Genomic DNA, 13,359 nt, shown 5'->3' on the forward strand with positions numbered 1-13,359 from the left:
GAACCCAGCAAATGTACATACAATAATAAAACCCATAAGTAAAATCAAGTTATTTACCCTCTTTTTCGTCCTTCCTTCTAAATCCGATTCGTTCTCTGAGCTTCGCGTTCTCGCCAGGTCCACTCGAAGTTAGAGAGATTCGCCGAAGGAAATCATCGGATTCGCGCAATGAAACGTCGGTAAGTGAGAGAGAGAGAGAGCGGGGTGTTAGGTTAGAGAGAGCGGAGTGTTAGAGAGATGAAGTTCATTCATTAATGACGAATGCAAAGATGGAAGAATTTGTTGAAATATGTTAGTTTTGAAATTTTTTTTAAAACTGCTAGAAATGTAAACTAACTCCTAAAATGGACTAGTTTAGTAATTCTCCCCTTCTATTAATCCCAAATTTGAAAATTAAAGGAAATATTCTATTAACTTTTATTTACTTTAAAAAAAAAAAAAAAAACAACACATAAACAAAATTAATATGGAATTTAACTAGACCTGGCAATTATCGTGTTCGAGTCGTGTTCGTGTCGTGTCATTTCGGGTTCGTGTCAAAAAGAGTAAACCCAAACCCAACCCAAAAACTTTCGTGTCAAAGTCGTGTTAACCTGTTCGGGTTAGTGTCGATTTCGTGTCGTGTTTTCGGGTTACATGTAATTTTGTTATGCATATATATTAATAATAACTCTTAAAAATATAAGAAGATATGGTACTGTTTTTAAACATTTTATATCATTTTTAGATTAGTATGTTAACAATAATTATCGAAAAGTTCGATAATACCATGTTAGAGGGTCATGTAATGTGTTTATAACAATTTAGAAAATTCAAATCAATATTTGCAATTAATAATTATAATTTTATTATCTTTATTAATAAAGTGACATAAAAAAAACACTAGAGAATATAACAATAATTTTCAATATCCGTGTCATTTCGTGTCGTTTTCGGGTTCACTTATCAACACTAACCCAACCCAAAAATTAGCGTGTCAGTTTCGTGTCAACCCAAAAATGACCTATTACCTATTTAGCTCAACACTAACATTAAAAATCCGTGTCGTGTTCGTGTCGTGTAATCGGGTCGTGTGTCATTTTGCCACCTCTAAATTTAACCATCCGTTACTCTAATTTAGTTCCATTAACTCCCTTTCTTTCATACAATGGCTAAATGTTGACTTCAGTGGGAGAAGTTAGGGCATTAGAGAACAAAAGAATGCGCTGGAAACAAAGTTGCGCTGAAACGACATCGTTTTAGTCTTGCTCCATTAAAACTGGATGTCTTTCTCCCGCCAAATCTCCATAGGCAGGAACTGCAAAATTCGCTCTCGCATGATTCACCAAGCTCCCCAAAGAACCCTAGAGACATCAAAAGCAAGTCTCTCAAGGATCATAAAGAAACTTGTGATCGAGCCCGAGTCTGATCGAGCGATAAAACCCCAACAAAACCCTTTCAATCAATCATCTTCCTTCAACCATAACTCTAAGCACCCACTCAGCTCACCAAGCCAATTCTCTTTTGAAGAGAAATATAGATACATTTGCGATCTTCTTCTATCTCAGACCCGCACTAGATCCCTTCTAAATGGTCTACGACTTCATGCTCACATCATTAAATCAGGGTTCCATGGAATCCCTCTTATCTTTCACAATCTCATCAATTTCTATTCAAAGAACCAATTGCCTCTTCTTTCTCTCAAAGTTTTTCAGGAATCTCAAGAAAAATCTGCCACTACTTGGAGCTCTGTTATATCTTCTTTAGCGCAAAATGAGCTGCCTGGTCTTGCCATTGAATATTTTCGTAAAATGCTTATTAACAATATTCGGCCTGATGACCACATATTGCCCAGTGCTTTTAAAGCTTCTGCAATTTTGGGTAGGTCTGATATTGGGAAGTCTGTTCATGGTTTCGTGATTAAAATTGCTTTTGATTTTGACGTGTTTGTGGCGAGTTCTATGATCGATATGTATTCAAAGTGTGGGGAAATAAGTGATGCGAGGAAGGTGTTTGATCAAATGCCTGAAAGGAATGTGGTTTCTTGGAGTGGGATGATTTATGGATATGCTCAGATAGGTGAAAATGAGGAGGCTTTAAGGCTCTTTAAAGAAGCTTTGTTGCAGGAATTAGATGTTAATGATTTTACATTTTCGAGTGTTATTAGGGTGTGTGGTAATTCGACATCCCTTGAACTAGGGAGGCAGATACATGGGCTGTGCTTGAAAACAAGCTATGATTCATCAAGTTTTGTTGGTAGTTCTTTGATTTCTTTGTATTCAAGTTGTGGTGTCATTGAAGAAGCTTCCAGAGTTTTTGATGAGGTGCCCATTAAGAATCTAGGGATGTGGAATGCTATATTGATTGCTTGTGCTCGACACGCACGAACAGAAGAAGCATTGGGTTGGTTTGAGAAAATGAAAAATGCTGCAATGAGACCAAATTACATCACGTTTTTATCTTTGCTATATGCTTGCAGTCATGCTGGGTTAATTGATAAAGGACAACAATATTTCGAGCTTATGAAGGAGTATGGAATTGAGCCAGGGGCTCAGCATTATGCTACCTTGGTGGACTTGCTTGGCCGGGCTGGGAAATTGCAGAAAGCCCTTGAAGTTATTAAAGGCATGCCCACAGAACCAACAGAATCGGTATGGGGAGCTTTTTTAACAGGCTGCCGCCTTCATGGAGACACCGAGTTGGCAGCTTATGCAGCCGATAAGCTCTTTGAATTGGGTACTGTAAGTTCTGGCATGAGTGTGATGTTATCTAATGCTTATGCAGCTGCTGGAAGATATGAGGACGCAGCCAAAGCTAGAAAGATGCTTAGGGACCAAGGTGTAAAAAAGGAGACAGGGTTGAGCTGGATTGAGGAAAGTAACAAAGTTCATACATTTGCTGCAGGTGATAGATCTCATGAGAAAATCAGAGAAATTTATCAAAAGTTGGAGGAACTAGAAGAGGATATGGTGAGAGCAGGTTATGTCGCGGACACGAGTTTTGTTCTGCAAAAAGTGGATGGCGAAGAGAAAAGGCAAACAATTCGGTATCACAGTGAAAGACTAGCCATTGCATATGGGCTCATTGCCATCCCTAATGACAGACCAATAAGGGTTATGAAGAACTTGCGCGTGTGTGGCGATTGCCATACTGCAATCAAGTTCATGTCCCAGTGTTGTAGAAGAGTAATAATTTTGAGAGATAATAACAGGTTTCATCGATTTGAAGATGGGAAATGCTCATGTGGGGACTATTGGTGACTGAAATAAGAGAGTTTTGTTTAGCCTGACTACAACTTTATCTATCTGATTATGATATACTAGAAATTGGCAGGGGAACAGGAAAGAAGGTTTCTTTTTCACTTCCACATATTGCATCCCCTCATTGTTCAACATGGTTAGAAGAAGATTCTAAGATAAGGCCTGTTTTATGATTGCTTCAGCTTCCTCTTTCTCTATCCAAGCCAAGTGATTTGCATACCCATCATTGAGTACACTTGTTAGATTTTGAAGTGAATTTTAAAATTAAGGCCCCGTTTGTTTGGGGGAAAATATTGTGTTTTGGAAAATTTTATGGAGGGAAAATATTGTGCAGGAAAATAAAATATTTTCCTGTGTTTGGCAACAACACTCGAAAATATTTTTCTGTGAACACTGGAAAATATTTTCCAACCACTAAAAACGTGAAAAAACACAAAAAAAAAAGTGAAAATTTGTTAAAAAATACGAAAATCACGAAAAGTAAAAAAATATTAAAAACATGGAAAAAAAATGGGAAAACACGAAAAATATTAATGTTAAAAAACACGAAAAACGTTTTTTCACATTTTCGGCATTTTTTGTGCATTTTCTCGTGTTATTAACGTTATTGTGTTTTTTTGTCATTTTTTCGTGTTTTCACATTTAGTTTTTCGGTATTTCCCTTTTTCCCGTTTTCTTTTTTTTCGCATTTTTTTATTTTTCGCATTTTGTTACTTTTTCATGTTATTCACGTTTTTTTCGTGTTTTTCGTATTTTTCACGTTTTCGTGTTTTGTTTGCATTTTTTTGTCTTTTCATGTTTATCGCGTTTTTCATTTATAGCATTTTTTGCGTTTTTCGTATTTTTTCACGTTTTCGTGTTTTTTGTATTTTGCACGTTTTTGTATAATTCGTGTTTTTTCATTTTTTCGCATTCTTCATGTTTTGTGCTTTTTCAATTGTTTACTTCTTTTTTTTGCGTTTTTTGTGTTTTTCACGTTTGTTCACTTTTTCACGGTTTTTGCGGGGTTTTTTCATATTCTCGTGTTTTGTAACGTTTTCACGTTATTCATGTTTTTTTGTATTTCATATTTTTGTATTTTTATATTTTTATATTTTTTAACGTTTTTCCCATTTTTCTCTAAACGCGTATGTTTTGGGGAAAATGTATTTCTTCCTTCCTTTTTTATTGACTTACCAATTATTTTCCTTTGACTTATTTTCCTGTCCAAACAAACACTGGAAAATTGGAAAAATATTTTCTTGAAAAATATTTTCCCCCAAACAAACGGGCCTAAGTTTGAAAATTTTATCTTTCTATGGAAAATGTATGTTTCAAATTCTTTCTGATATACAGCTTACTTTATTTTAAAATTATCTCAATTTAGTGTGGAAAGTTTTATTGAGAATATACATGTAACTAATTTATATGCTATGGAATAAATGGAATTATGCAAATGAAAATATACAGTAGCTTCACAATTAATAATCAAGATAACTTATGGTTATTTGTCTGAAGATTATTTAGAGTTACTATCACTAATGAGATTCTACGTGGCATTTCATATTGGACCTTTAATGTTATATAAACTCTTTCATATATGATGTCTTCAGATACGAATAATACTCACGATCAGGCTTGAGAAGACCTGAATAGGGAGGGGTCGGAGTTTGGTGTCCCCTCTCTGATGCTTAGTGTAATTTTACTGAAGTGTGATAACTTGAAAGCAGTATGTAATTGAGAGAATGAATATGCACCTTATGATGTTTGTCTTGAGGGTATTTATAGATTTGTCCACATACCTGAGGTTAGGTGTCTTTCCACATGTAAGCCACTGATTGGCTTCGGCCTCTTTCTCTTTTAACCATTATGTAATATACGACGTGTTCTTAGAAATAGGAACATATCTTTGAAGTTCGAAATGCCCATTGGTTCACGTGTCTAGTTGGTTAAGCTTTATTCTAAAGCTTCTGGTTGCTACATATGTTAAAGCTTATTAGCTTGATCTGGTGTAGGGCTGGGCACAGTTCGGTCCAAGTCGGGGATTCATGAATCTCCAGTATTGGATTGAAATTCGGAGATTAATAAAATGAAATCTCCAGGATTGGATTGAAAGAATAAATCTCCAGAATTGAATTGCCCCAAAATTTCAGTCCAGTCCAGTTCGGGAATTCGGAGATTCAGTTCCGGTCCAATCCAATATAATTTTTCGGTGATTCGGATAAATATCTAATAGTTTAAGTCCTAAAAAATAAATTAAAAATTTAATTTACAAGATAATAAAATATAAAATTTTATTATCTTACATAACTTGAAATAAATGATATACAGCCTCAACTTAGGGGACAACCTCTCAACCCCCTCAACTTAGGGGACAACCTCTCAACCCCCTCAACTCTCTAAAAACATCACATACAGCCCCTTACACCAAACATTCTTCAAGTGACTGATATCTCCCTTCTCTTATATGCATAATTTCACGAAGATTTCCTCCATTTTTTGTAGCTTTACAGGTCCCTTATATTGATGTTTATATTAGAAAGTGTAGGTAACGTTTGAAGTTTATTGCTTAGCTATAAGACCCCATAATACCTGATTGAATAAGAGGTGATGAGATGGGAAAGGTGGGAGTGGCTGTCTAGAAAATTTTCCATGGCTGAAAAACCAGGTGAAGAAAATTTTCCTAATTGATTTTCCATGAGAGGAAGCTTCTATGAATTAATTAAGAACTATATCTAATACCCTAACATATAAAACTTCAAATATAACACAGAACATATAAAACTTCAAATCTACACAATGTACGCAACACAGAGTTTAGAAATTGAAATATAAAAGTTCAGAGTTTAGAAAACTTACCAGAGTTTAGATCGGTAAAAGGTGGAGGTGGAGGTGGCGGTGTGCAAGGTGGAGGTGGCGGCGTGCGAGGTGGTAGCAGCGATGGCAGCGACGATGGAGTGCAGTGGAGGAGATAGAACCCTAGAAAAAAAATCGAAGTAGAGAGAATGGGGTAAAGAAGCACGAGATTCTATTTTATAAAATGTTTAAAAAATTTAATATTTAAAACTTCTAATATTTGTTACTTAATTAAATGGTTAACAAGAAGTAGAATTGGTTCAGATGGTTAAGGCGATTTCCATTTGATTAGGTGTTCGATTCTCTATGTCTACATTTTAGGTAAATATTTTTTATTTCATTTTATAAACGGGAACTAATCGGGATAATTTTTTTGACTATATAATAATGTTATACCTTATTAATAAATTATAAATTTATATTATTGTAATTATTTTACCAAACCTTACAAAATATATAACTATATATTATATAATATTTCTCTTTATATAAAGTTAATGTATAAAATATAAATTTATTATGAGGAAATTACACCATTAGTCATATATTAGATATATTTTATAATTAAGGTTGATCTTTTGTTGGTTTTTATCAATCCTTTATTTTCTATTAATCAAAATATCAAAACCCCAATTATTTTTTTATTCTTTTGTCACATTTAACAGTTATTAATAAAAGTAAACTGTTCCATAAAAAAAAATAAACTGATCATGAATTAAATTTTCAAAAATCGAATGCTAAAATATGGAAGTTTTGAATAAGTTTCAGAATTAAATTTTTACAGTCATAGAAATAAATAACAAGTTTTCTAATGCTATTAAATTTTAAATATTAGATGAGGATTTACGAATTATTATCTAATATTTTCATTTTCTATTTCTATTGAAGTTGCAGGTTTTCTTTCAATGGAGGGTTTTCTATTTTTTTTAAGGAATAAGTTTCCTACAAAGTAGGAAAATGTTATTTCAATAATAGTTTATCAGTATTTGACACAATTGGAATTAGTTTTCATGTTATGAGTCTTATGTATTATTTAATAAGATTAATGAGTTTTATGTAAAGAACCCATTTATTATTGCTAAACTTTCGGTTATTTCAGTTCGGTCCAATCCAATCCAATCCAATCCAGTTATCGGTCCTGGATAAATTTCGGTCCAGTTCGGTCCAGTTCTTTGACGAAAAGTCAACGGTCCAATCCAGTTCGGTTCTTCAAAAAAAGTCAACGGTCCGGTCCAATTCCGAAGTTTTTTCCTCGGATATTCGGTCCGGTCCAGTATCTCCAGGATCCGTGCCCAGCCCTAATCTGGTGTAGGCTCATTCACTTATTTTGTACTATATCAGAACCCCCCCCCCTTTTTGCTTTTATGAAAGTTTTTAGGGCTTTACCTTTTTAAGAAAATGGGCCCACTTTTAGACCGAATTTCCACTTGACTTTTCCTTTAGCTCACCCGTCTTCTGTCGCTTTATAATCTGTAATTAATGCCTTAGTGTTTGAGAGAATCGAAAAGACTTTTAGGCAATAATTACAAACTCTTGGCATTCTTCTTCTATATCTTTGAAGAAGTGAGACTTTTCCATTCACTTTTTGCTTCGCCTTTCCTTCTGCAATCTCCTGTAAGTTTTTTGTTTCTTACCTTCTTTTTATTCATTTCTGTTCTTAACATTTATTCTATAGCTCCAAAATAGCGTAAAACTCTTCAAAGAAATCCTATATTTCTTCCCCCTCGAAAAACCCTAAGAAATCTCTTGTCAAAATTCGCAAAGTGAAATTAAGAGTTCCTACCCAGCCTTCGACTATGACTCAAACTCTTCTTACTGAGATTGTGAACCAATATCCTTGGCTGGAGCAGATGACCGCTTGCTTGCCCCTATAGAACAAAAGAGCCCATCAACCTCCTTCCGACACCCTGGTATTTTTACCCAATATTTGGAATCGGAAATGCGATTTCCCTTACCCATAGGGGTTGCGTTCTAAACGAGTACAATTTAAGCCCTTTCAAGTTTCGCCTAATATCTGGCTTGAACTACTTACCTTTGACAAAATTTGCACCGATTTAAATGTTAATCCAATTGGGCCTTTATTTCAGCACTTCTGGCATCCACTTAAAAATATGACGAAGACATGATATATTAGTTTATCCATTTTTCATGACGTCCTTTCTTGGAAAAGAAAATGCAAAGTGTAAAGAGTTTTAAACCGAGGTGGTTTTGGATAAAACCGAATGGTATAGACCCAAACTATCCATATATCTGAGGATTTCCTTACGCTACAAGGTGGAATGAAACTCTAACCAATCTGGCCTCTTGGAAACCTGCAAATATGGATGGAGCAACGTTGCTTAAAGCCTACATCATGTGATGGAATTATCGCGATCTGCTGGGATTAATTCGTAGTGATGGCTTTTTCTGCTTTTGTGAGCAAAAAAGGGAAAATTATGTTCCTCGAATCAAAAAGATTCAGAAAAGTAGAATGTGATTTCCTTTCTCTACTTTTTATTTTTTATTTTTGCTGGATGCATGTGATTATGACAATATGTCTATTCTCTCTCAGTTCGTAGCCCGAATCAAAACGTTGAGTGCTTCTCAGAAGCCTTCGGGAACTCCTACTGCTTCAGCTATTCCCGCAACTGCCGAAGAGACGAATGCAGCACCTATTATATAGACGAATCTGGGAAGTATAACTGAAGTAAATCCTCTTCCCGAAGTCCAAACTACACAGCCTCAAGATCTTGAAGCTGAAGTTCCTCTTACCACTATTGATGTCATACCCCCTCTGCCTTCTCCCATTCAAAATGAACCTATGGAGATGAACAATGAACCTCTTACAGCTCTAAATGAGTGTGCTGACATTCCCCTCCTCATTAAAGAAGAGCCAATCTCAGAAAATCAAGTTGTGATTTCGGTACCTTCTTCACCAAAAGTTGATCATGCAATTCAATATCCTCTTGAAAACATCATAGAAGAACAAGCCACATGCTCTAAGCAGCTTTCCCCTCAGAATAATGAAATTGATGTGCATCAATTTATCCGCATTACAAAACTCTGTGACTTCTTTCAACAAATTATCTCAACCATCTTCCATATATGCTTTTAAGTTAATTTTCACCACTTCAATCATAAAGATAACATTTCCTAAATTTTGATCATTTACTCGTAGGATTTGTGATAATTCATTTGTCATTCCTAAAATATTCAACATCAATTTTGTAATAAACACAAATTCAAATGTGACCATTTTTGCAAGCACATCCCCAGCACTCCCTCGACTTTTCTCATCATAAACATCGACATGTATATTTCTAAGCACTTCTTCTATTGAATCCCACATGTCAAAAAGACGGACTAACGTTTTATAATGGGAACCCCAACGTGTATCACCTGGTCAAGCTAAATTGATTTCTTGATTCTTGCTCTTTCATGTAGAAATTTCATGGTTCTGTATTTTGTTTACTACCTTCTCATGATGTAATTTCAGAAGAGAATCCTTCCTTTTGCACGAAGCTCCAAAAATATTCACAATCAAATCATGTACTCCTTAATCCGTTTTGTGCTGCAGCAGCCACAACAATTAATTGAAGTTGGTGAGCAAAATAATGAATTTAAAATGCATGCTTGTTTTCATTTAAAATGAGTTTTTTTAGGCCATGAAGCTCGCAACGCATATTAGAAGCCCTATCATAATTCTTCCATTCCCTAGTCCGATTTAGTTCCTGCATATTTGTACAAATATGAGATCCACATCCGGTATCAAGTACCCAAGATTCAGACTATGAAACTGTATTTATTTCAATATAAAACATACCAGATGTTGAAGCACCGCCCTTTCCCTTCTTGAGGGAGGCTAGGTACTCATTACAATTCCTTCTCCAATGCCCGTCTTTACCACAGAAGTGGCACTCTCCTTTGGGCTTCTTCACTTCCTTTCCCTTAGCTCTAGTGGGCATGGCTCCCTTGCCTTTCTTGGGATGTTTAGGATTGGGAAAATTCTCTTTCCTCTTCTTTGATCCCTCTATGACAAGAGCCGGTATTGCCTTGTCTTTCTTCATATTGGGCTCAACTGACTTGAGCATATTTGCAAGCTCTTCAAGAGAGGTTTGCAAGTCATTCATCTGGTAGTTCATGATGAACTATGAATAACTCTCTGGGAGGGATTGAAGAATTAAGTCTATGCTTAGTTCGTTATCCATCGCGAATCCAATACTAGAAAGCTTGGTAATATAGCCAATCATCTTGACACAATGTGTCATCACAGATGTGCCCTCTTGCATCCTGCAACGATATAGCAACTTGGATATCTCGTAGCGTTCGCACCTAGTCTGTTTCCCAAACAGCTCCTTTAGGTGCATGATGATGGAATAGGCATCCATTTCCTCATGTTGCCTTTGCAATTCCGGGGTCATCGATGCAAGTATGATGCATCCCGCATGATCGTCATCAGCTGTATGCTTCTGGTAAGCATCAATTTCTTCGATGGGAGCATCATCAGCTGGGATAGGGGGTGTCATTGTATCAAGTACATACCCTATCTTATCGAACTTCAAAACGATTTTGAGGTTACGAAACCAGTCGGTGAAGTTTGAACCTTTCAACTTGTTATCGGTAAGTATATTTTACAAATTGGTTTTAGTCATGATTTTAAGAGTGTTTTAATATAACCTGAGAGTGAGAAAGAGTAAACGTACGTTTATTCATTTGCTTTAAAATACATCAATCTAAAATTATAGGCCTTTTTTTATTTTAGATTGCTCCCACTATTTTGCCAAATTAATAGCCCTCCATATTAATTCGAAGAATTTCGCAAATCCTTTAGTGAGATAGGATCCTAACTCCTGAGATTTCACCTTGAGTTTGCTCAACAAGCTAGTCTCATTTGTTAGGTAGATTCATGCAATCAATCACATCTTTGATGTGATTCCTAGGTTATTGGGTTACTAACCACATTAGTAACTAATATGCTATTCACATTAATCCCAACCATATTGCCCATTAGTTTATGACAACATGAGTTTGCTCATCCAATTATCATAATCTAATTTAAGTATTACCCCATATTCATGAAAGAATGATTTTCGATAATTCAGGTGTTACCATAAGACCCCGAGCTTGAGTTTGCTCAACAACCCAAAGGCCCCCAGTACTGCCGGCTGAATTATAATATTAGGGAGGGGCAACCGATTTTAATAACTTGCTTATTTACTTAACTTTTAATTAGTGAGGGATTTTTATTTTAAGTCTCATAATCTAACTTAGTCTTGATTTGCTTTAGCATACATCAGACACATACATTGGCGTTATGGACATATCATCTAAATTATTCCGTCGAGCCAGAGACGGAATAAAAGGCCAAACCTAGGGAAATACTAACTATTACATATTTCTCTTTAGGTCCTCCGTCTTCTCCATGGCGCCTTGAAATTACATATTAATTTCTATTCTACTAAAGAAAACTTCAATTAACTTGAAGGGAATTAGATGAGAGGAGAAATTACAATAGATAGTAGAAAGGCATTACTCACAGGCCCTATTTCAAAAATACCAAAAGACTAAAAGAGGGTCCAAATATGTCCATAACTCCAAACATGCATAGACTCAATTAAATAAATTTAATTGGTTGATTACATAAATACTTTATGTAATATTTAGGTTAATCACATTAACATATCAAATTAACTTTCATCCAATTTTAATTCTAACAGTTTCGTATCTTCTATATTAACCTTTTAGATTAATACAACTATACAAAACTTTAATTATGCATGTCTCAATTATTTTGATTTCAATTTATTTAATACTTTTGATTTACAAATAGGTAAAACAAACTTTTAAATAAACTTTTCATTCGATAATCAAAACAGAAAACTATTAATTTCTGAAACATATATATATACAAATATATTTAAAACTCAGTTTTATTTAAAAACAATTTTTAATAAAATAGAGGTCCTCTCGTGTCGGCCCCGCAAAAAGGGGCCCGAGACTCACGGCGCCGCCGCCGTTTGGCAGCAGCGCCGCGGCTGGCCGCCGCTGCCTTACGGCAGCGGCGCCCAGGCGCCCACGGTTGCTGCCGCGAGGCAGCAACCACGAACAGCAGTTCGGGTTGCTGCCTCGCGGCGCAACCCGGACTGCTGTCCGTTTTTTTTATAATTATATATATATATCAGTTTTAAAACGGTTTTAAAACGATTTTCAGAAAATAAGAAAACCTATTATAGATTTTCCGTTTTATCTTTAGAATCAATAAAATTAGCTTTTATCAATCTAACTATAAAACTAATAGATTTTGTTATAATGATTATCAATCGAAATAATTAGGAACATATGCACAAACTATTTTGATTAACAATTAATTAAAACTTATTTATCTTTAGAATTAATTAATCAAAATAGATTTGTTAATTAACCTAACTATAAATATTTATTCAATCTAATTGAAAAACTTCTAAATTTTCATATATGAAATAACGGATTTAACGCAGGCTCTGATACCACTGATGGAAATAAGGCTAACATATGGTAGCGGAAATATAAAATTTTTAACCTATTTCCATTAACCCAAGATCCGTTAATCGTTATTTCATATAAAAAGGGATAGAAGGAAATACCTTTATGAAGTTCTATCTACCGTTGCAATCGAATTGCCTACAACTCTTACTCCGAGTTCCCGAGCACAAGACAAAACACAACCCAAATCAAGTTAGATAGCAACCGTATTAAAACAATCAAGAATAGATTGTCTCTAATAAATCAACACAAGATCAAGGATAAAGAGAAAGAGATGAAATCAATTGAATCGGTAGGAAGCGGTGGATTATTTCGTCCTCGACTAGGGGGGTCGAAATTCTCTCTCTCGGTTGCACTTGTGTATTTCAAAAATCACATGTAGGGGGTATTTATATTTTCTTGTATTTAAACCCTAGTTAGATAGAATTAGGTTACTGAATAAGAATTTAATTCGGAATATAATTCTTATTTATTATCTATAATTATATCTTAAATATAAAGATAATAATAGTAACCTTATAGGATAATAATAGGACCAATTTAATCTAATTAAGACTCCTAACTTATTTATCCTTTAATTAATTTAATTCACAATTATAATCTAATTAGAATTGTTTAAGAATCAAAATAATTATTCATGTAATTTCTTACATGAAAATCGCCCCCCTATATACTGGGCCTTAGTGGACTCAGTTGGGCTTCCATTAATTAGTTAACATCTGTTTCTCTTTTGGGATCCAAGTCTTATGTGTGACCCATTAGGTTCTTATTGCTTCTAGCCGTA

General features: G+C 34.9%; 1 protein-coding gene across 1 annotated transcript; it reads left to right on the top strand.

The window, feature by feature from the left end:
- Nucleotides 1–1,260: 1,260 nt before the first annotated feature.
- Nucleotides 1,261–4,551, top strand: LOC136208257 (putative pentatricopeptide repeat-containing protein At5g52630). Its single transcript, XM_065999057.1, has one exon. It carries the CDS (start codon nt 1,263–1,265, stop codon nt 3,237–3,239), a length of 1,977 nt encoding a protein of 658 aa, XP_065855129.1. The 5' UTR covers nt 1,261–1,262; the 3' UTR covers nt 3,240–4,551.
- The last annotated feature ends 8,808 nt before the right edge of the window (nt 4,552–13,359 follow it).

This window comes from Euphorbia lathyris, chromosome 10 (assembly GCF_963576675.1).
Source record: "Euphorbia lathyris chromosome 10, ddEupLath1.1, whole genome shotgun sequence".
NCBI lineage: Eukaryota > Viridiplantae > Streptophyta > Magnoliopsida > Malpighiales > Euphorbiaceae > Euphorbia > Euphorbia lathyris.

Coding starts and splice junctions, on each gene's coding strand:
- LOC136208257 (XM_065999057.1), top strand. CDS start 1,263: ATGTCTTTCTCCCGCCAAATCTCCATAGGCAGGAACTGCAAAATTCGC.